Source organism: Mus musculus, chromosome 17 (genome assembly GCF_000001635.26).
Source record: "Mus musculus strain C57BL/6J chromosome 17, GRCm38.p6 C57BL/6J".
NCBI classification, from domain to species: Eukaryota; Metazoa; Chordata; class Mammalia; order Rodentia; family Muridae; genus Mus; species Mus musculus.
This window is the reverse complement of record NC_000083.6, coordinates 24,942,470-24,966,010: the sequence shown is the minus strand read 5'-3', so window position 1 is coordinate 24,966,010 and position 23,541 is coordinate 24,942,470. Positions and strand designations below refer to the sequence as shown.

General features: G+C 45.5%; 2 protein-coding genes across 8 annotated transcripts in view; both read left to right on the top strand.

Annotated features, from left to right (window-relative positions):
• The window catches only part of Cramp1l (cramped chromatin regulator homolog 1), a 54,615-nt gene extending 49,830 nt beyond the window's left edge, over positions 1-4,785 (top strand). For all 7 annotated transcript variants that reach the window (XM_006524702.4, XM_006524703.4, XM_017317589.2 and 4 more), the window contains one exon: positions 1,065-4,785. In XM_006524702.4, the coding sequence (XP_006524765.1) occupies positions 1,065-1,229 (165 nt within the window). In that variant the 3' untranslated portion in view covers positions 1,230-4,785. The remainder of the gene's footprint in view (positions 1-1,064) is intronic.
• A 602-nt stretch (positions 4,786-5,387) lies between these two features.
• On the top strand, positions 5,388-23,541 carry Jpt2 (Jupiter microtubule associated homolog 2). Its single transcript, NM_198937.2, has 5 exons — positions 5,388-5,443; positions 9,845-9,993; positions 17,231-17,373; positions 20,383-20,431; positions 21,333-23,541. Exons 1-5 carry the CDS (start codon positions 5,400-5,402, stop codon positions 21,518-21,520), a joined length of 573 nt encoding a protein of 190 aa, NP_945175.1. The 5' UTR covers positions 5,388-5,399; the 3' UTR covers positions 21,521-23,541.

The window sequence follows — 23,541 nt, the reverse complement described above, 5'->3', positions numbered from 1 at the left end:
GGCTCTTTGTAACGCTAAATGTTTCACACAACAGACTCTTTTTTTCTTCCCAGTTATCATGGATGCTGTGAGTCCCTGGTTTCTATGAGATGGGCACTGCTGAAGCCTGGAGGTCAGAAATGCTGAGCCTCAAGCTAGCCAGACTCCCAAGTCAGCATTGCACTCTGCCTGGTGATGTAGCATTCAGGACAGTGGGCAGCACTAAATAATTATCAAGTAAAGGAGACACATATTCACCTGTAGAAGGAGCCAGCGTATTTACTGGCATGCCTTGCTAAGAACTCACTTTGTACTGGGAGTGTGATAGCAATCATTTGTGAGTACAGTGTTCTGAGGGATCTGTGTGAAAGTGATGGGTATAGTCCTTGGGGAGAAGGGCATGGATGCGTACATAGGACAGAGCCTTGACATGTACTTGAGCTTGTCTTGAACTCATTCTACTTCTGCCTGCTTCCACTTCAAAAGTTGTAGTTCCAACAAGAATCAAAGGTCCCTGTCCTCATGAGTGTTCCACTCTAACAAAAAGTGACGGTGAACGATGACCACTCCCTAGTATAATGTCCTTACAGATTTCTGTGTCCCTCGCTGTGGCTCTCTCTCCATCACTGCCTGGGCTAGCCTATGCTTTTCCAGTTATCTTGGGTAACTGGCTCTGCCTTCTCGTTTGGTGGGATGTTCTCTCCTAGTATGTTCATGGACCTTGTACCACACGTGTGAGGCCCTGATGCTTTAGGGACCCTCATTAACTGTTGTTTGCTTTGATCTCTGCCTTCTCTTGTCACTGTTGGCCCTTCTGTGACTCTCTTCCTCATGAGTATCAGATGGAGTTGCTGCTACTATATTCTCAGTATCGAGGTGTTTCATGTTCTCAGAGGCTTTCCCAGGGGCTTGTGCAGAGTATGTTCTTACAAAAAAGTTCATGTGGTTAGACCACAAAGGATTCCAAAATTCCTCATAGAGCAGTTGGCTCCTTCCACTGACATTCTGCTCTGGGGGTCAAGAGCCTCTCTCTGGATGGTAAGCCGTCCTCAGACTAATGTCTCCTTGTCCCTTCTGTCCTACAGGTGGTGGATTCCCAGTTGGTGTGCATGATGAACGAGAACAGCATTGACTACATATCTCGGTTTAATGACCTGGCCCAAGAATTGTCCATCACTGAGCCTGGCCGCCGGGAGGTTCTTTTTGATGGTGGAGGAGGTGGTAATCCTGTTGGTGACCTCTCTCAGTGACTATGCTTTGTGACACGGGCATCGTGGAATCCACAAAGGAGGTCTACGGAGCTGGTCCCATGAATCTGTCTGCACAGTAGAGAAAGTCAAGCCCAGAATCCTGAGAAGACAGTGAACAGGAGCACCTCTAACAGCATAACAATATCCACATGCAAAGGACAGCCTGTGCAACAAGTAGGGGTTGTACCATCCACAGAAGCCAGGACAGCTGACCCGAGAAGGGTAGACCTCAGAAATCCTTTTGGTATCAGAGCCCTTGAAGTCCTGTAGCCTGTGTGGCGTCCTGACTGTATGTCTGTCTGTGTGTTGAGCCTTCCAGGGGGTCTCCTCCTTGCAAGAGGAGTTCATTTGCCTGGTGTTCATTTTGTCTTTGGAGCTGTTATCCATGCGAAGGGAGGCCATAGCCACTGCTGCTTTCTTTCTGATATCTTTTTTCCACTTGGCTGTTCTGTCTGCAGTGATGTTGCAAGGGACTGTGAGTATAGTCCAGTCTATTGCCTGGTGGTATCTTCAACCTAAGATACTTCCTGGTTGCCTTGACCATGAAGCAGAGAAGGGTCCCAGAGCCATGTAGATAATGGTATCTTCCCAAGACTACTTAGCCCTCAACTAGTGCTTCCTACCCAAACCATCCAGAGGTGTGGTTCTGCCTGGCATGAGGAAGGGGGAAGAAATTTTGTTTCTTGGAGCTTGTATGGATGTTTTGTATGGTCTTTCAAAGCTGGTTGGGAATGGCTTTCTTGCGGTTTAAGAATTGAGAGATATGGACAAGGAATAGTAAGAGTCCTTTATTTAGGTGGCTCTGCTTTCTACCTATGCTTAATGCCTAGTTCCTTCTCTCTCTCTCTCTCTCTCTCTCTCTCTTTCTTTCTTTCTTTCTTTTTTTTTTTTGGTTTTTTGAGGCAGGGTTTCTCTGTGTAGTCCTGGCTGTCCTGGAACTCACTTTGTAGACCAGGCTGGCCTTGAACTCAGAAACCCGCCTGCCTGTGCCTCCCAAGTGCTGGGATTAATGTTGTGCGCCACCACTGCCCAGCCTAGTTCCTTCTAAGTGATCTGAGATACCATTTCTCTCTAATGGCCTGACCCTACCCCAACCCCCAAATGCACTGCAATGTCTACAGATTTTATCCACACTTAAAATTTCATGTGTTATTGCTGGTATCTGAGGGGTGTCTTTGCCCCAGGCTATCTCTCTTCCTATTCTGGGACCCAAGCCAGGTTTAGATGTCAGGGTGTAGGAAGAGCTCACAGCTTGATGATGTTTTAGCAGCCCTCTTCAGGAGCCCAGAGGTGGTCAGTCAGTTGTCATGCTCAGGCCATCGGACTCAGAGTGGTGCCAAAAATACTTCCATTCCCCTTCTTTGCCCTTTAGTAGATTCTTGTAACATGGTCACTCTTGCTGGACCTAGCATATCAGGTAGCCATGGCTATTTCTTGTTGAACAGGTGACCCCTGTGCTAGCCACGTCACTGCTCACTCTCCACATGCTAGCCAGGGCTGACACCCCTCCCACCCCACCCCACCCCACTCCACCCCCTTTCCTTTTTCTTCTGAGACAGGGTTTCTCTGTATAACCCTGCTATCCTATAACTTGATTTATAGACTGAGTTGGCTGGAGATCTACCTGCCTCTACCTCCTGAGTGCTGGGCTGAAAGTAATGTGCTACCACACCAAGCTTGGCAGGTCCTTGTAACTCCTAAAGCTGCCACCTCTGTTTTCCAGCTGTTCTAGCCTCCTTCCTTGCACAGTAGTACTTAAGATCATCCTAGGCCCTTACGTCTCTCTGTCTGCAATGAAGAAAGGGATGGGAATGTCCTTTTGGGACACTTGATCCAGTTGCCTCTCTGGCTACTACAAACCCTAGAGTGCAGGCTCTGCTCCAAAGACCGTATAGGGCTCTGGTACTGGTGAAGGATCTGTCCCAGATGCTGACATGCAGACCCCACATCTGGTAAGAGTCAGACTGTTAGATGAGAAGCGCAAGCATATGGTGCCGTCAAGAGACTGTGGTAAGGTAGCCAATGTGTCTCTACCCAGTTGTGTGCTTTCAGCAATGCCTTACTTAGCTGAAGGCATTTAGATCTTGGGACTGTAGCCTGTACCAGGCTAGGCTCAGGCCACTGCTAGCTGCTCTTCCTGTGTTTCAGGTAGACTCTCCCACAACATTAATAAGCATGGGTGCTTGTAGAATCCTGGTAACTGCGCATGTAGAACTAGGTAGTTGGGCTCTTAAGCTGGTTTCCATGAGGCAGTGAATGCTGTAGGCACATGTTAGTCTGTGCCGGCTAAAAGGAGTTGAGACGTCTTGAGGAGCAGAGACTACAGCCCTTGTCTCCCAGTAGCAAGCGGCATCAGATGGACTGGTGCGTTACTGTAAGGAAGCTGACAAGATTCCAGAAGGTTCTTCACCAGCCATACTGGTTTGCTCATCATCGCCACATTAAAGGACAAATGGTGGCATTTGTAGCAGAGAATCAGTGGATACAACGTCTCCCAGCGTAAGCAAATATCCATGCATAAAACCTGAAAACTGCTAAAGGTTAGAGTTTTTTAAAAAACAAAACAAAAACAGCAAGGCAGGCTCCTGGGTTCTACATCTTCCTTCTCTTCCTTCCATCAGTTTGGATGGTTGGCGTTCACTCGGGCTTCCTCTCCTCATTGGAACTTAGTGTGACTTACATGCGGTCATTCTTTGAGAAAATCTTTTGTTAATATTAATGTTTCTTAGACATGTTGATTCATCTTTTTAAAAGATGGGGAACCTGTATCTTTGGTGCTTGGCATGGATTGTGTCCTAGAGAAGATGCTCAGGCGAGCTGAAGTCCATAGATCCTGTCGGGCATAGTACTTGCTCAGGGAGTGGGACTTTGGGACATTTCATCTGTTGGTCAACCTTTTTTCCTACCCTCCTCTTCTTTTTCATTCCTTGTGATAGCCTCTGCTAGGGGAGGTGTCATTCAGTTCAATAGCATTTTTAACCAAACCATATTATTAGAAATGGTCAAAATAAGTTTAGAAGGAAATTGTTTTATGTACTTTAAAAACAAATCTCCCAGATGCATTCATGAGGAAATACCGTACTTTGTCTTAATTTAAAAAAAAAAAAAAAACACTTTAAAAAAGGAAAGAAACCCACAGTATACCTTTCCCAGAGGCTAGCCTGGTGTGGTCAGTCCAGTTTTGGAAGCACTGCCCCAGCCAGACCCTTATTCTTTCGTAAGATCACTGGCTGGAGGGGTGCCCCCAGCAGGCAGAGCTCAGTGCTGTTTGCTTTGATAATCGTTAAGCCATATCATCTGAGGTTTCCGGCTTGAGATGTGAATTTGTTTTATAGACTATAAATATACAGTGTATGTATAAAGCAGAATGCCTGTCCTTCTGATTATTTTTTGTACCATATTGTAAATTACATTATTTATTCTTTACCAATTTTTTGGGAATAAAAGGTGTTTTGGTTATTTAATAAACAAGAACTGTTAAAACTTCGGCTAAAATTTCCAGTTCGGCTTGTAAATGTTTTTATTGTGCATAAATACATACTAATACTTCATCTAATGTCTGTCTTTTGTGCCTGCTTTCAAAGCCAGTATGCTTAGGGTATTCCAACAGGCACAGTGTAATGAGATGAGCTCTAAGGCCTGGAGGTGCCCTGGAGGTGAGGGTGAGCAAACAGGTAGGCATCAGAGATTCAGCGATTGAGTGACCGCTGAATGCGGAATTCATTACAGAATTCGCTGCTTCTGTTATGGGTATGTTGTGCGCTTCCATGAACCTTTCCTCCCGAAGGTGCTGTAACCCCAAAGAAGCCTTCCGCTACCACCGGCCAGAAACTTCCTAGTGCCATCCAGCCCGGGATAGGTCGGCCAGAAAATGCGGATTCGCATGCGGAGGCGTGTTGGCTGGGGGTGGGGCGAGCTGTGAACCAATGCCCACGCCTGAGGCCATGAGAGGCGCCCCCTGCAGCCAATCGGCTGTAAGCGCGATGCGGGCCTCCAAGCCTCCCTCTCCTTGGGGGCGGGAGGGAGGAGTGGGGCACGACTCTACGATAGGCTGCAGAGACATGATTGGCGCGAGAGGCGTCCAACTGGCTTGGGCGGGTCAGGGTACCTGCGCGGGACCAAGCGGGAACCGCCGCGCGGCGGCTGTGAAAGCGCGGGGCGGCGGCCGACATGTTCCAGGGCGCGGACAGCCAAGCTGGCAAGTCGGGTTCCAGGTGCGCGGACCGGTGCTGGGGCCCGGGTGGGCGCATAGCCGCAGCCACGTGGCGGGCGGGAGACCCTACAAGTGCGGTGGGTGTGGCGCGGGGCTCCCCTGAGGATACTGTGCGCGCTCTCCCGCAGGGCCTTGCAGGAAGGCTGTGGGGTTAGAGCGGAGTGGAGACCGGGCGGCGGGATTAAGACACGTGGCTCTCCTGAAGTGCTTGCTCAGGACAGACGCTAGCCGGGCGCTCCGAGCTGTTTGCCGCTTCCTGAGCCCTTCCCTTGTCCAGTTTGGTTGGTCATGACGACCTTTGAATGTGGCTGAGTAGCGGCAGCGTTCTCAGACCCAACCCACGACCAGGTGTTTGTTGGATGCACTACTGACTGCTACACCCTGGGCGGGGACCTTCCCTACACAGTTTCCTCTAGGCTTTCTGTCTGATCTGCTTTGAGTTGATCAAATGAAACTGGTGTTCGAATGACTTTACGAGCTCCAGGAATTAATTGTTGAATAGGCGTCCATGGAGAGGATTTTAGGAAAAGGAGGAAATCCCCATTTGAGTTGATAAAATGAAACTGGTGTTCGAATGACTTTACGAGCTCCAGGAGTTAATTGTTGAGTAGGCGTCCATGGAGAGGAATTTAGGAAAAGGAGGAAATACCCACTTGATAGCGGGATGAGGGGGAAAGGGGAGCTACCTTAACTGGATAATGAAGCGCAATTGGAAGCCTCAGTCTGGGCCATATTAGATAGAAAGCGTGCTTTGGATGGCAACTTAGGCAGGTTGGAGAAGATAGCAGCACATAGTCCGACTGATTGCTACAAAGCCTGAGTCTGTAAGGTCTGTCTGTACTCCAGGGTTTCCTTTCGTCTAACCCTGTCTTTTGTCTCCTCAGCAGAGGGATTTTCTTGTGCTGGAGATGTTTGAACTGTAAAAGCGTTATGGTATTACTGTCATTCATCCACAAAAATTACTAACCATGAAGAACACGTCACCCCCCACCCGGTCTATTTCTCATGGCTTTGTCCCAGATTTTCTCATTAGTTCCTAGTTCTTATGAAACTCATCATTCCAGGGAGGCCTGGGAGCGCTGACAACCGTCGATATTTTCTTTCTCTCCAGTGCCATAGTTCATTTGAACTCTGGCTTTTCATCTTTGCCTATATCCCTTATATTTTCTCGATAACTTGAGTATTTCTACTGAAACATTTAAAGGGTACTACAAAAGGAAAAAGTAATTGGAATTATGGATTTGGTCCTAAAGTCTGAGTTGACTAATCTGGCCCTAGAACCTTCCACTCCACTGGTGTTACTGTGATTAATGGCTGCTAGTGGCTTCCAGAAGGCCACACTGTGCCATTGTTCTGGGCCCTATTTGTTGAAAGGCCCATTTGTGAGACCCTGCAGGGGCAACCTTAAGACTTGCATTGCTGCTGTAGGCTTTGAAGCTTGTGCTTGCTCCATTGTCTTTGAGATGGAGGTGGACACTGCTCTTGCCCAAGTGGCTCATTATTTTAGTACACAAAGCAATACTAAATCCTTACTTTCAATACCCATATTAAGTTCAAAAGCTAGTTCCTATATTCCCGTAACAGACTCAATTTGGGCCTCATCTCTGGAGATGGTTTTGAGGCTCCTGCTTCTGTTGTATCACATACATGGAACACATACCATTGACACACACGTCTGGCTGTCGGTATCTTGTGTCTGAATAACCACAGAGTGACTGGGAAGGTGAGAGTGTAGAGTGAGGGTCTGCCGGGGTCAAACCTCCACAGGGTAGGATGCTGGTGGCTTCATGTAAAATGAGATTATTAAAATAAAGCTAGGAGTATTCACACTTGTAATCCTAGCACTCGGGACATGGAGGTAGAGAATATGAGTTCAGGGTTGTCACTCACTACATAGTGAATTTGAGCACTTCAAGATCCTGACTCAGCTCTTTCCAACCCCCAATAAGAAAATAAATGGCTGGGCAGTGGTGGCGCATGCCTTTAATCCCAGCACTTGGGAGGAAGAGGCAGGTGGATTTCTGAGTTTGAGACCAGCCTGGTCTACAAAGTGAGTTCCAGGACAGCCAGGCGATACAGAGAAACCCAGTCTCAAAACACCAGAGAGAGAGAGAGCGAGAGAGAGCGGGAAAGAAAGAAAGAAAGAAAGAAAGAAAGAAAGAAAGAAAGAAAGAAAGAAAGAAAGAAAGAAAGAAAGAAAGAAAGAGAAAAGAGGAGACTAGACCCAAGGCTGTTAGACCTGACCGCCCAGAAGAAGATGGTCAGAATAAGATCTAAAGATGGGCGTGGAAGTCAGGTAGTCTTAACTTACCCATCAACTGCTTTGTATGGTCTACAATCTTGTTAAGTTCTTTGTAGTGGGCCAAGCTCCCCCATCCCCACCTCCTCCCCCCTTTTCAAAGGAACTTCTATCCCTTTCTAAGACCCTTCAAGAAATAGTAACGGTTGGTGGGGTAGGTTTGATACATCCTCTTTCCCCTTCCTCCTAAGAAGACAGTGACCTGGCATCTGTGACTGGCACACTTTACACTTCCCTCCCTGCCTTAGGCTGACTGAGAACTTCACACCCATTACATTGCAATGATAGACAGCCTTTTAGCTCTTTGAATGAAACAAACACATTTTAGGTACTTTTGTTTTTAATGAAGTCTTTGAGTGGTCACTGTTTTACGTAGCTGTTCAGTCAGTCCTAACCTCCAGTCTTGCTTTTATGTGGTAGTCTTTGATTTTAAATATTTTTCTAAATATTTGAGGTCATGCAGTCTCAGTGGTTAGGCCTACTGTGAGAAGGTGAAACTAGGTGCAGTACACACACCTTTAATTCTTGTAGTGGGAGGCAGAGCAGAGCTTTCTGTGAGTTGGAGGCTAGTCAGGTATACATAGAGTTCTAGGACAGCCACAGCTTCTTCAGCTGCGTAGGTAACCATAGATCAGAGCAGGGAGGGAGGCAGGATGAATATAGGCCATTCACCGATTTAAAATTCACTTTCAAGTGGCCTCTCTTCAAAATTCATGTCTTATTTTTTAGATGGTCTCTGGTAGCCTTTACTGACTTTGAATTCACTCTATAGTGGAGGATCAGTTTTGGTTTTAGTTTTGAGGCAGTCTCTTTACGTAGGTAGTCCTGGCTGTCTTGGAACTCACTGTGTCACCACCGATCCACCTGCCTCTGCCTCCTGGATGCTGGGACTAAAGGCATGAGCCACCATGCCTGACTAAGGATAACTTTTGAACTACTGATCTTTCTACCTCCACCTTCCAAGTGGTGGGATCACAGGTATTAGCTTGCATGCATGACTGAAAGGCATTTTAAAAGTCTAACCAGGTATCTGAAATATGCATATGAAGTCTTTCACCATATTGCAGTTGTATACCCGTGCTCTGGACATCAGAGCAGAGCTTTCAGGTAATGCCATAGGTCTTCGGCTGCTGCATTCAAAACAAGCAACTTTTTAGACTTCTCATTAGCTCTAGACGAAGTTCCCAAAGTTTGGGACTTTAGGTGGAAACTACTGTTTGTAGCTAAGGCATAGAAACCACATTTTTGTGGGTGTTTGTTTAAAAGCTGTGCTTGTAGAATATCAGAGTTTAAAGAGGAATGGTCATTCCATAAGGACATGCTGCCAGTGGGTGATGGTTTTTTCTTTCTAGTCTAGGCATTTCAATGGCTACACCAAACATTCCAATATAGATCCCTACAATGAGTCTTTTAAGTCAGGAATTACCGTCAGGGATGATGGATCTAAGATAAAGAGAAACATGGTATTTGTTAAAAGGCACATAAGGAGTCTGAATTAAAACCCAATCAAAGGAACTAGGGGTTAAACAAGGGTAGCCCCTTTACCTTAATACTCGGTCACGCCTGACTCCTCTTATTAGAATCTATAAATTCTGGCAGAGAAGTCTCTGGCTACCATGGCTATGAAGCAGAAAGGTTGGTAAAGGGATTTGATTCCATGTGAGCTCCATGGCAAAGCTGAAGACAGCATGAAGAAAAGAGCAAAGGAATCTCTCTTTAATCACGTGTTTTATCCGGATCCGAGTCTAAAACAATATTGGCAAAGTATTAAAACTAAAATTTTGATCCTAATTACTATATAATGTGACTCAAAAAATGAAAAGTTCCTCATGGGGTTCACCTTACCCCTACCCCTGTGAATATGACAGTGTCTTTCTGTGAAACCCAACTTGGCCTTGAACTCTAAATTCTGCCTCCGTTTCCCAAGTGCTGGGAGTTATAGGCCTATACCATCACACTTTGGATGGGGCCAGCTTTCATTCACATCAGTACTGTTTGGTGTTGGGCTAGACCACAGACAAGAGACCATCAGCACCAGTCCAAGAGAATCCTGGGAATCTGGTGGACGGATGTCAGTGACTCTTGTTCACTCTGTGCTTGTAGGTCCATGAAGCCCCCGGGAGGAGAATCGAGCGATCTTTTCGGAAGTCCAGAAGAAGGTATTTCTTCAAGCAAGCCTAATAGGATGGCATCTAATATTTTCGGACCAACTGAAGAACCTAAAAACATACCCAAGAGGACAAATCCTCCAGGTGTGGACTTTATACTTCTCACGTTCTTGGCCTTAAACTCTATTTTCTTTTTAAAAATCTGTCTGACAAGCTTCTGTTGCTATCATGAGACACCAGGACCAAAGCACATCAACTGTTCATCACTGGAGGGAGTGAGGACAAGAATTCAGGCCAGGGCAGAAGCTGATGTAGAGATCATGGAGGAGTGCTGCTTACTGGCTTGCTCCTCATGGCTTGCTCAACTTGCTTTCTTATAGAACCCAGGACCACCTGCCCAGGGATGGCCCCACCCACAATGGGCACAGCCCTCCCACATCAGTTACTAGTTATAAAAATGCCCTAAAGGCTTGCCTGCAGCTCTGTCTTAAGAGGCATTTTCCTAATTGAGCTCCCTCCCTACATGATTATAGCGTATGTCAGAATGACATGAAATAGTTCTTGGTTGTTTTGGTTTTCGAGACAAGGCTCTCACTATGTAGACCAGGCTAGCCTGCAACTCCCAGAGGTCTGCCTGCCTCTGCCTGAGTGTTGGGATTAAAGGACCTGTGCTGCCATGCCCAGACTGTGAACTCAAAGCCTTCCTGCTTGTCTCTCAAGTGCTGGGATTGCAAACGTGGAACACATGCCTCCTTTTGCTTTTAGATAAGATTCTGTAGCACTTTGTCCTTTGTTGTCAGTAGTGTCTTTAAAAGGAGAGAGAGCTTTCCATGGCTGTCATCTTCTCTCTTCAAAGTGCTCCATCTACTCAGCAGTATTTGCTGGGTGCAGTTGCTGAGGCTGCCCACTATGTAAGGGGGTTCTGGTCTCAGAGCCCCTAATCTGAAATTTCATGCAAATTGTGCATTCAAATGCTTTTCTTAGGAATAAATAGTATTTTCAGTATGATTTCAGTGGGGTTGAAATTCTAGAGCATTCACCTTGGTACAGCTCTCTATCATTTCCTGCTGTTACCAGGGAAATTTTTTGAAAAGCCTTTAGTTGGTCTTGGTGTTAGATGTCTGTTATCTCAGACCTCAAGAGGCTGCAGGTTTGGGGCCAACTTGGGCAAACTGTCTCAAAAAAAAAAAGAGGGCAGCAAAACACCTTGAGTGATAAATTATCCTCAGGGCCTTTTTCTTGTCTATATCCATTTTTTAAAAGCTAGATGTGTTCTATCCTTGTAAGCCTCGAGGGGCTACATATGGAGTCCATATGCTGGAAAAGGACTGAGATCTGCGCTCTGTCTTTTGTCAATTTACTGATAAAGGTTTTTTTTGTTTTTTGTTTTGTTTTTTGTTTTTTTATGAAATACTAATGAAAAAAAATTGGATTTTGGCAGGGAGTGGTGGTGTACACCTTTAAGCCCCACACTAGGGAGGCAGAACAGGTAGATCTCTGTGAGTTTGAGTCCAGCCTGGTCTACATAGTGAATTCCAGGACAGCCAGGGCTACACAGAGAAACCCTGTCACAAAAGCTGACTTAAAAATTTTTAAATTTAAAATTTAAAAATTTAAAAAGATAAATAAGTAAATAAGATAAATAAGATAAAAAGATTTATTTACTTATTTTATGTATATGATGAGTATAGTGTAGCTGTTTTAAGACATACCAGAAGGAAATTGAGCCAAGCGTGGTGGTGCACACCTTTAATCCCAGCACTCGGGAGGCAGAGGCAGGCGGATTTCTGAGTTTGAGGCCAGCCTGGTCTACAAAGTGAGTTCCAGGACAGCCAGGGCTATACAGAGAAACCCTGTCTTGAAAAACCAAAAAAATAAAATAAAAAAGGAAAGGGAATTGAACTCAGGACCTCTGGAAGAGCAGTCGGTGCTCTTAACCGCTGAGCCATCTCTCCAGCCCCGTGTTTGTTCTCTTATGGTGTGGGTTAGAGTTGCATTTGATGTCTGTGAGCCATCTTGGCCTTCCTTCCGCAGAATTGTCTTTAGGCTTGCCCCAGTGGCAAGCCAGGTGCCCTGGAAAGCATGGTGTTCCTCTGTACCTGTCCCCAGGGCACCCTTAATGCTCAGTGTGGTCATCTAGCTATCTTGCTGCAGTGAGCAGATTTCTGCAACAAGTTTGGAGCTTGTTTTCTGTCCTGTTAGGGGCTCCTTTGAAAATAGTCCCAGAGGACAGAAAGGCACAACCACTAGTATGTTCATTCCCTGAGGGCTTGGGTGCCCTGGGTGCTGTGCTCAGTCTTTCGAACTTAGTCCTACAGCACTCAGAAAGTTGGGAGCCTGGTGAGAAGTATGCAGAGGCAGAGCAGAGATGATTTAACAGTGTGAGATCATGGAAGATTTGCTCCGATTGCTTGCCCTTTGGTGTTTCATATTCATTATTTTCCATGTTCCTTATTTATTGCATATATCTTTATAAATTATTCCTTTATTTGCCTGATAACATTGGTCTTTGTTGGTGTTTACGTACTTTGCATAATTTTCACTTCATCCTCAGTACAACCCTAGGAGGTAGATGTTTCCTCTCTCATAGCTGAAACTGAAACCCAGGGAAGTTCCTTGCATGACTGAACCTCACAGCTAGTTAATCATTGGCAGACTTGGCCCTTGGATCTAGTTTACCTGTTTCTAGAGGTCCATGCCTAAATTGACCTAAATCTGCACACTAGGGCACGTGCCTGTTGTCCCTGCATTTGAGACATAGAGGCAAAAGGGTCAGGAGATGTAAGTCAACCTGGGCTATATGATCAGAAAGCAAATAAACTGACCAGAATATATCCATTGAGAGAAACTTCTGAAAGGATAATTGCTGGATCATTGGGTACATGAATTTAAAATACTGACACATTGAGTCTAACGTCCATAATGTTCATGCTATGTTCTGTCAATATAGTGTTTAATTTATTGTATGTGTATGCAGAAGCCAGAAGGTGTCCAATCCCTTGGAATGGGAGTTACAGGCATTTGAGAGCAGCTATATCGGTTCGGGGAAGCAAACCAAGCCTCTTACGAGAGCAGCAATCACCCTTAACCTCTTATAATACGGCTTCTAAAAATTCATTTTGAACTTAGTTTTCCTTAGTAAGCTACCAGGCATGCCATGTGACTACTACTCCTTTAGAGTTGGAAGCAAAACTCTTGTTCAAGATAGACTTTACTTGGGACGTAGCAAGTTTCTAATTTCAAGAAAATTGAGTGACTAGAGTGAAAGGAATATGTAGAAGTTTCTGGAGAGCCAGTGCTATTATGAGCAGTGCTCACCCTACAGCTCTCCGTGATATCTTGAGAACTTTCCAGTTCTCTGATTCACTTTTTTTTTTTAATGAGCATGAGTGTCTGACCAAAAACTTGTAATTGTTACTCTCCGCCACCCTTTGGCTGTGGTTTACAACTCAGTATATAGATAGCTGATCACTCTTCCACTGAGCCACAAACCCCCAAGCCTCAAACTCCTGAGGTTTGTTGTTTGGTTTTCAAAGTTTCACCTAGGCTTCTTAGTCCTTCTGCCTTAGCCTGGTGGGGTTGTGACAAGCTGTTTTGCTTTCTGTTTAAACCAGACTGACTTTGTATAATAAAGTAATAAGCCTTTGGACAGCTGAGAATAACCCTGGGAGGCAGTGCCTCTGCCTCTCAAGGCCCAGGCCCTTTTGCTAGGGTGCTCATAACACACCAGCTCTTTACCAGCAGCCAAGGTTTAATTCCTCTAGTCACTTTGGCTATCATTTTATAGTTCCGGAGGTAGAAATCAAGGTGTGCTTACAAGGTCACACAGTTAATGACTAAGCAGGGACTGGCCACGGAGCCCTTCTCCCCACATTGCCTTGCCTTCTCCAGGCAGGAGTGCTCACTCAATGTGGGGACCAATTCCCAGAAAGTCTATGGCTGAGGTGCAGAAAATTTTAATTTCTAAGTTTTTACAAACGTGCAGCTCTTGATGTCCAAAAAGTTTTATTTCTCCCTTAAAAAGATTCTGTGTTTACTTTAGTGGGTCCTTAATATCACTCGACCTTTTCCTCCCCAGCCCCTTCCAGCACCAGGTAGGAGAGACAAGGTTAGTCGGGAAAGGGGGCTTAGAGCTCTGTAAACTACTTCCTGCTAGTTAGTGCCAGTGTGTTCTGTGGGGTAAATCTAACCTTTCTCTTGTGAGGATATCTCCAACTTCTTGTTTCCTCGCTGGACCATTAGACAAACCCGCAGGAGCTCCTCTTCTTAGGGTACATCTCTGTGTCTCTGTCTGTCTGTCTGTGCCTGCCTGCCTCCCTCCCCCTCCCTCTCTCTTTCTCCCTCTGTGCTCTGGTATTTATTTCCTCTCTAGAGTCCCAGATTTAAACTATCTGCAGCTGGCAAAGATCACACCCCTCCCAGAGCTTGCACAAAGCTAATAGTCTGTTATTGTACACAATCTGAAGCAGTCCCATATCCCAGAACTGGGATTTTTTTTTTCCTTTTTTTTTTTTTTTTGGTGGGTTTTCTAGACAGGGTTTCTCTGTGTGGCCCTGGCTGTCCTGGAACTCACTCTGTAGACAAGGCTGGCCTCGTCTCAGAAATCCGCCTGCCTCTGTCTCCCAAGTGCTAGGATTGAAGGCGTGCGCCACCACGCCCCGTGCAAAGGGCATTTTGATTTCTAAGGCTTTTGGCTAAGACTAGTAATCTTGTAACCCCAGGGGCTCAGTTTGCTCAAGAATAACCCTTTCTCTCAAGACAAAAGGGCTGTGTTTCTCTAACTTTGTCGCCTCCTGCCCTCTGGGGCTGTGAGGACTGGAAACCAAAAGTTCTGCCTAGGTAGCTCACCTTGAGGAGTTCATGTACCTTCTTGCCCAGCTTGCTTTTCTCTCTCCTGCTTAGTCACCAGGGTCTGAACCCTCTGTGCTGTAGTGCTCGGCCGTTTCCCAACCTTTCCTGAGAGGGAATATAGGAGGAAGAATATAGAAAGTCCTGGCTGAGAGCACACATTGTTGACATGAAACAGTATATTCATTTCTGTACCCTGCTGATTTTCCATTATTACATGCCCTACTGGGGCCACTTGTCGGCTTATTTATGCTAACTCCCAACAGGCGGGTAAGGTATGGAGCTCACACATACTGTTTTCATTGAGTATTTCTAGTAAAAATCTGATGGTACAAGAAAATTCTTCCCTGGAGAGAGTGTGATAGTTTGTATATGATTGGCCCAGGGAGTGGCACTATTAGAGGGTGTGGTCCTCTTGGAGTAGGTTTGTCACTGTGGGTGTGGGCTTTCAGACTCTCATCCTAGCTTCCTGGAAGTCAGTATTCTGCTAGCTCTCTTCAGATAAAGACAAGAACTCTCAGCTCCTTCTGCACCACGCCTGCCTGGATGCTGCCATGCTTCTACCTTGATGCTAATAGAGTGAACCTCTGAACCTGTAAGCCAGCCCCAATTAAATGTTGTCTTTTATAAGAGTTGCCTTGGTTGTGGTGTCTGTTCACGGCAGTAAAACCCTAACTAAGACAGAGTGTATACATCCTTTAAGTATGTGATGATGCTCATGAAAAAGTGAAGGAAGACAGAAGTCACGAATAGGGAGCACAACATTCCAGAACCTGGTTGATGCCAGTTCTGTACCAAGTAACACAACTAACCCTGAGAATGAGTCAGAAGGTACTGGTTTTCAGACCTGATGAGAAAAGATACACAACCACTTTCTTCAGAGCTCCCCACGTCTCTCTCTCTGGGCTCTGGCATTTATTCCCTCTCCAGAGCCCCCAGAATTAAACTATCTGCAGCTGGCAAAGAAAATGCCTCTCCAAGAGCAAGAGCACACACAACAAATAGTCTGTTTCTGTGTTCAGTCTGAAGCAGCCCCGTATCCCACACTGGGATTTTTAAGACACCACAGTTGGGGCTGGAGAGATGGCTCATCAGTTAAAAGTACTGACTGACCACTCTTCCAGAGGTCCTGAGTTCAATTCCCAGCAACCGCATGGTGGCTCGCAACCATCTATAATGGGATCCAACGCTCTCTTGTGGTGTGTCTGAAGGCAGCTACAGTATCCTTACATAACTTTTTAAAAAGGACACTACAATTCTCACTACATCCCAGCAGCTACACTCTTGGTCCCTTCAAGCCAGTCAGTGTCTTCTGGAAGGGTGCTCTAGCCCATCAGTAGGATCTTGAAGTACCTTTTGATAGCTCTGCTAGCTAGCAAAATAGATTCCTTGAAAAAGACTTAGGCATTCCTGCTTTTCATTCTGATTGTTGTTGAGAGTGCTGTGGTGACAACATGGTCATGAGAGCAAAGGAGTAACTATTTGGGATTATTTGAGGGGACACAAAAAACGAGCACAGAAGAACATGGGCCAGTCCTTTAGTGATATGGTGGTATTTGACTTTTCCTGGGGCAATGTAAGCAGACTTCTAGTTACCCTCTAGTCTCCTAAATAACCCAGCAGCAGCCACCCAAGTAAACATTCCATCTAGCTCCAGCTTGGTAAGCCACTAAGTTTATTTGGGTTGTTTATAGGAGCATCAGTGAAGGGTTAGTTAGGAGCACATGAAACTATAAACACGCAAATCACTGAAAAGTTGTTTGTCAGCATAGATGTTAGCCTCCTAAAGGTAGCATTGAGTTAATTCCTCCTACCATCCTTGAGTTAATTTCCATGTCTGGTCTGGTCTACCATTTCCTGAGGCAATGTATGTCTCTGTGTCAGGATTCTATAGAGCTGGGCATTGGAGGTGGAGAAGAGTGGCTGGAATCTCAGGTGAGGGTCTAGATGCTTAATACCTGCTGAGTGAAGACATCTATTGGTATTTCATACATTTTTGCCTAACATAGGCATAACTCCATCCTGTCCAGGCCTGGGTCCATAAGATCGGCTTGAGATGCACATTTCTATTAAGGAACATGTCTTTTAACTTGCTGGCATTTTTTCATTGCTAGGCCTTCTAGCCGGAAAGAGGTCAGAGTGACTAACCTTATTTTCCAGAGTAGAGGGGGGGAACTAAAACCGCTAGTTATTTGCTTTTGATTGGCTTAAGAACTCCTTTTGATTAACAGAAGAGACTTTCCCACAGGAAAACTTGCATTGTTCATTATAAGGGAGCTCTGGGGAAAGGTGATGTTTTTTTATTCCTTTTCTGAATCCAGACCCAGGTCAGCTTGGCTATATACACGTGAACACTGTAGCAGACCAGATTAGAGATTAGCTGGGATATAAGGCTTCAGGGACTTGGAGTAATTGTCCCACTCTATTGTCCTGGAACCTAAGAAGGCATTAAGTCTTTTGTAGAAGGAAGACAGTGATGGCGTCGCATCAGAGTTGAGCTCTGATGTTCACCCTTCTGTGATTGTTCCTGCAGGAGGCAAAGGAAGTGGGATCTTTGATGAATCGACTCCTGTGCAAACTCGACAACGTTTGAATCCACCAGGGGGGAAGACCAGTGACATATTTGGGTCCCCAGTCACTGCCACTGCGCCTCTGGCACACCCAAACAAGCCCAAGGTATGGACTACATTCATATAGCCAGACAGGAAAGAAAAATAAAAGTTGTTTCAAGTTCACTTCTCAAAGAGTTCCAAAGCAGTGTGACGTAGAAAGCAGGTGTGGCGTAATACTGGGAAGAGACAGAAAGCAGGTGTGACTTAATACTGGGAAGAGACAGAAAGCAGGTATGACGTAATACTGGGAAGAGACAGACAGAAAGCAGGTGTGGCGTAATACTGGGAAGAGACAGACAGAAAGCAGGTGTGACATAGGTATGACTAGGACAAGACAGACAGACAGAGAGACTGTGCTGCTTTCCTGGGTGTGCTCACTCATTGGTCGGAGTCACCCAGGAAACATGTTTCAGCCTATGACTAAGACCTGAGGAAGGAACTGTGTTCATCTCTACACAGCAGCCACCAGGCACCTGCCTGTGCTGCTCCACTCTGTACCTGCGGTCTCATGACTGAGCGCATAGTGTAAAGGTTTGACCCTTGCTGAGTTCTGGAGAGGAAAAGTCTGTCTTTCATAGCACTAGAGATTTAACCTGGGCGTGTTTAACACTGGGATTATATATTTTAGCTTGTCCATAAAAAAGACACACACTCCAGGTACTTTATTTACTTTGTAAGCCTAGATTGGCAGGTTTTGGAGCTATTTTAACTTATATCTGAACCATGTGTCCCTGTTACTTATGTCTGTCCTGCCATGTGCTCGTGGTCCATTTCCTCTCAGGGCTCTTCCCTCCTCCTTTGGTCTCTTCTCTTTTCTCCACCCTTTTCTCTCTACCTGCAACCCCCAGTCAGGTAACTAAAAACCTGCCAGCAAGGTTACTTAGCATCGTTTGGTGTGTGAGAGGGTCTCCCGGGGCAGCATTAGAGAACCAGCAGCATCAGACCAACCCCCACACTGTATCACTCGATCACTGCTCTACCCCAGCTGCCTCCCCAGCCAGCCCAGGACGATGGCTCTCCACAAGGGTGAGCTTATGTTTGTTATCTCTGAGGATTATGGATCTCAGGTCTCTGATCCAGTGAAGGCACCCATGTACTAAGATAAACATGTAATTGCAATGGATTAAAATTCACCAACTATTTTGCATTTGTTAGTTAAAAAAAAAAAATTTTAGACCTTTAGAGAATGCCAGAAAACCAACTCATTAAATTTGTTGCAAAAAAAGAAAAGTGTTTAACCAAGCTGAGCATGGTGGCACTTGTCTCTAATCCAATCCCACCGCTCAGGAGACAGAGGCAGGTGGATTTCTGTGAGTTCCAGGATAGTTAGAGCCACTTAGAGAGACTCTGTCTGAACTCATTCCCTCCTCCCCACCAAAAACAGTAGCAGCAACAACAACAAAAAAAATCCTGTTTAATCAGCATTTCCTGCATGAAGTGTAGAGAGAGTACCTATTAAAGAAAAGTCCCCTTTACAGAATACTACAGGATACCAGCAAGATGGGTCCATTGGTAAAGCTGCTTCCTGCCCGAGCCTAAGACTTGAGTTTGATTCCTGGGACCCATGAGGTGGAAGGAGAGAACAGTCTCAAAAGCTGTCTTCTGGCTCAGCATGCACATTATGGCAGCACCCCTTGACCCCACCAATTCCCAATGAAAATAGGTGTTCTCTAGAGTTGAGCACAATGCAGTTTACCTGTATGGAAGCTCCTTGGGAGGAGGGACAGCAGAACAGTGACGTGGACGCTAGCTAAGAGGCATAGTGAGGACACAGCTGGAAAAGAATATCCCAGCTTTGAAGCAATGATAGGATATCAGCATTGTAACCCTGGCCGTGAAGGGGTAAATAGACTTAGATAATATTTACTATTTGCTAACAGAACAAAGAGCCGACCAATAGTTACAGCTTCCTAGTAGAAGTCCATCAGAGACCATCTCAGGCCAGCTTCTCCCAAAAGTCAAAGCTAAGTAGGCTCAAAACCACATGTTTTTAAAGGCATGTTCTCTCTTGTCAGCATGGTGGTACACACCTTTAATCCAGCATTTAAGAAAAGGCAGGCAGGTCTCTTGAGTTCAAAGCTGGTTACATAGTGAGACTGTCTCGAAACAGAAACAAGTGGTCCTCTTAATAGCCCAGGCTGACCTCAAACTCTTGGCATCCTGCATAAATGCTGAGATTTCACATTTGGTTATGTGGCCAAACTATTTGGTTTGTCTGCTTTGAGCCACACATTCAAATGCTGTGCTGTCAAAACAAGACATTCTGATATACTATAATGTAGGTGAAGCTATGAAACATGCTAGTGGGTTCTTTTAGAAAATAATTTTTATAATTTAAAACCTGTTGTGGCTACTTCTTAAAAAGCTATGCCTTATGCTATTAAGAAATAAAATAACTGGGGCTTTGAGAGGCTGGCAGTGAGCTAACATCACTGTTGCAGTCCAGCGAGTTACAGGGGCTTAGTCACGGGTCTCTGTTTTGTAGTGCCAGGGATCAAATGCACAGAGACTCTCGCAAGCTAGAGAAGCACTTTGTTATTGAGCAGTTTATTCAGAAGCCTGCTAGTTTGTTTATTGTAAGATTGTATTATTTTTAGTTATGTTTAGGTATGTCAGCATGTGTGTATGTGTTCAGGTAAATGCAGATACCCTCAGAGGCAGCATATTCCCTTGGAGCAGGAGTTACAGACAACTGTACCTAAGAACGGCAAGAGCTTTAACTACTGAGCCATCCCCAGCCTGCCATAAACATTTTAAAGGCTAAAAATAAAACAGACCATATAGTGGGGGCCTATACCTCCACCTGTTCAGGAGGAAGCTGAGGTTCAATGCCTTTCTACCTACAGAGTGAGTTTAAGCCCAGACTTTGGAAAATTCAATGAGACCCTGACTCAGAAAGTAGAAATAAGACTGAGGATGTGGCCTGGTGGTGGGTAGAATACTTCCCTAGCAGAGTCTAGATGTCTTAGATGGCCAGAGGAACACAATTAAAAATAAACCAGCCACTCATCCCTAAACTTTCATTGCCTGCCTGGACGAGCACTAACCTGCTGGCTTGCTTACCTTGCTGCAGGATCATGTTTTGCTGTGTGAAGGTGAAGACTCTAAGTCTGACCTGAAAGGTAAGCTTATTTCCTGCCCTTCTGTATTCCAGAGGAATAGCTCATGCTCTTCCTAGCATTGCTCTGCCTTCAAAACAACTGACCAAAACAAGCATAAGAGGGTGGCTCTGGTTTAGTATTTAAAGCAGGCTCGGGACAGGAGCACAGTTCCTGCTAGTAATACTGTTAGGTTTTCTTTTCTTCTAGAAGAGTGTTTCTCAGCCTTCCTAATTCTGGGACTCTTTAATTACAGTTCCTCCTGTTTTGGTGACCCCCCCCAACCATAAAATTATTTTCATTGCTACTTCATAACTCTGGTTTTGCTACTATCATGAATTTTAATGTTAATGTTTGTGCTTTCTGATGGTCTTAGGTGACCCCCGTGAAAGGGCAATTTGACACTACCCTCTCCAGGGGTGTCTTAGGGTGTTACTGCTGTGAGCAGACACCATGACCAAGGCAAGTCTTATAAAGGACAACATTTAATTGGGGCTGGCTTACAGGTTCAAAGGTTTAGTCCATTATCATCATCACCAAGGCAGAAACATGGCAACATCCAGGCAGCCATGGTGCAGGAGGAGCTGAGAGTTCTACATCTTCATCTGAAGGCTGCTAGCAGAATACTGGCTTCCTGGCAGCTAGGATGAGGGTCTTAAAGCCCACACCCACAGTGACACACCTACTCCAACAGTGCCACACCTTCTAATAGTGTCATCCCTAGGCTGAGCATACACACCATCACAAGGGTTTTGACACAGGTTGAGAACCACCATCCAAAGTGCTTCCTGACTGATTGGACCAGTTGGCTTCAGAACTTTCTGGCTATGCCGCGGCACTGACTTTCAGTTAGTGCAGCTTGCTGCACAGTGTAGTGGACTATGCACTTGCCTTTCATGGACTTTTGTTGATTTTTATCCTACAGCTGCAACAGACTCCACACCCAGAGGAGAGCAGAGTGACAAAGGAAGCTCAAAAGAAGTAGAGCATGCAAAGATACCGGAGCCCACACCTACAGTTGACAGTCATGAACCCAGACTGGGGCCACGACCTCGCTCCCACAACAAAGTCCTGAACCCACCAGGAGGCAAATCCAGCCTCTCCTTCTATTGAGAAGCTCCTGCTCTGCCTGTAACTAGACCAGACAGAGATAGAGTATTGAATGTTAGTGTTTCCTTTAACTCAAATGAGCTGGGGTGGGAGAGGGTTTGTCATGCGTGTGGGGTTGACTGCTCATAAGCCTTGTTGTCATGGGCAGAGCTGCACAGAGGACTGCCAAGACATACATTGTGGGGTAAACTGGGATGCTCTGGTCCCTCCTCTCTAACTGCTCTCTATGAAACACATCTGTAAAGTTCTGGGGAAGGCAGAAGAGCTGGGCCATTAACAGAAGGGTTCCAGGGTCTTTCTTGTCCTTGTGTTAGCAGGCTGCTGGCTGTTGGGCATCTAAGTATGGTTTGGTTGAAAAAAACCCCACACTACTCTCACTGTGGGCTGGAGGAGACACACACAAACAGAAACTCTTAAAGACAAAGTGGAGTCTGCACTAACTAAGCCTTTCAGGAAATGCCTATCACTAAATGCTTCCCCCTCTGAGATACCTCAGAACCCTAATGTCTCCTCTCCTTCTCCCATTATGTCACTCTGTAGTATTGAAACATGACTGCTCTTTTTGGTAGCAGTCAACAGAAAGTCAGGCCGTTATTCTCAGTCCTGTCCTGGGTGGAAGGGTTTTTTATACACCAATCTTCTGAGTTGTCCCATACTGCACCTAAAATCATGGCCAGGTCTGTGGTAGCAGCCTGTCTTCCTCTACAGCTGGCTTAGTTCCTGATGTGCCAGATTTGCATGTGGGTTGTTCCTTTTGTTTGTCTCATCAGCCTTAAGCATAGGCCTTAGTTCTGCACCTGTGAGGGGTTCTCCCTGTTCATGGTTCTTCCTGTACAGAAGGTCTCTGGCCTCTGCAGGGCCATATATGTCCAGGTATTGGGTGGATTCCTGTTCTCCTGTCTTGCTTTGCTCCTATAATTGGGAGGAAAGCCTGCTGAAGGATGTTGGGTTCGTTGGCTGCTTTACCAATGTATGGAAAGGTGTTTTTAGTGTCAGCTTCTTATAAATACCTGTGCATTGCTTCAACGCTTAGAAAAGTGCTACTCTCTACACCAAAGCACAAGAGCTGCCTTTAGAAAGCTTTAGACTTCTTGACCCTGCTCATAAACAGTGCTCCTTGAGCCAGGATACTAAGTGTTTTGGCAGGAAGGTCAGAACAGTCATTTGACAGCAGAGGTAGAGTCACGTCACTTCCTGCCAGGCAGATGTCCCTGTTCAGCCCTTGCGGGGTTCCTTCTTTCCCCTCTGGGGTGCATCTGTGGAAAGGGATTCTGAGTGCTGCTGCTTCTGCTTCTCCCGCCCACAGAGCGCTTCACAGTAGGTGCCAAAAATGTCCTCAGTAAATCTTGGAAAAGTGGCAATCCTGCATTCACACACCGACACACTGACCTACAAGTGCCTGCAGGAGCCACCTGCCGGGCTCTGCATCCTACCCGGTCTGTTGAGGGCTCTGACCATGGCTTTATCAACCAAAGAGTTTTCCTCTTCAGATGCCCTGTATCCTGAAGCCAAGTAACAGGTCTTACATGTATGTAATTCTCTAACAACTCAAATGGTTTGTGGTTCAGTCATCATGAGCTCTATTTTGGAATTTAGAGCATTTTTTTCCATTTAAGAAAATGTCATAAATGATGTTGACTTTATTTAGCCCAGACACTAACTTTTTTAGCTTATAAGGAAATAATACAATGATAGAGATAAACCTTTTATAACTGCTCTCTTAAGTAGAAAATGATTTGTGAGTTCCAAATTGGATTGTCTCGAGGAATCTAACATCACTATGCTGATTCTGCTCTTAGCCCTGTGAGAGAAAAGCTTCAAGCGCCACCTGCTGGCCTGGATGGCTGGGAGGATATGGGGACCTGCAACAGTGGTCCACAGCAGTGGCTGCCTTATTCATCTCCCATCCTTCTATCTTCTGCTACAGCTGGACTCAGAGTGTGAATCTGTAAATTAGTGCCCAGCTAAATCCAGTAATATACAATTGTCACCTACATTAAGCATTAAAACTTTTTTTAAGTGTA

What these genes read in the sequence shown, in the direction of transcription:
- Jpt2 (NM_198937.2), top strand. Translation starts at nt 5,400, where the DNA reads ATGTTCCAGGGCGCGGACAGCCAAGCTGGCAAGTCGGGTTCCAG. An exon ending in CACACCCAAACAAGCCCAAG is followed by an intron (nt 17,374 to 20,382) that starts GTATGGACTACA and finishes ACCTTGCTGCAG; the next exon opens with GATCATGTTTTGCTGTGTGA. An exon ending in CTCTAAGTCTGACCTGAAAG is followed by an intron (nt 20,432 to 21,332) that starts GTAAGCTTATTT and finishes TTTATCCTACAG; the next exon opens with CTGCAACAGACTCCACACCC.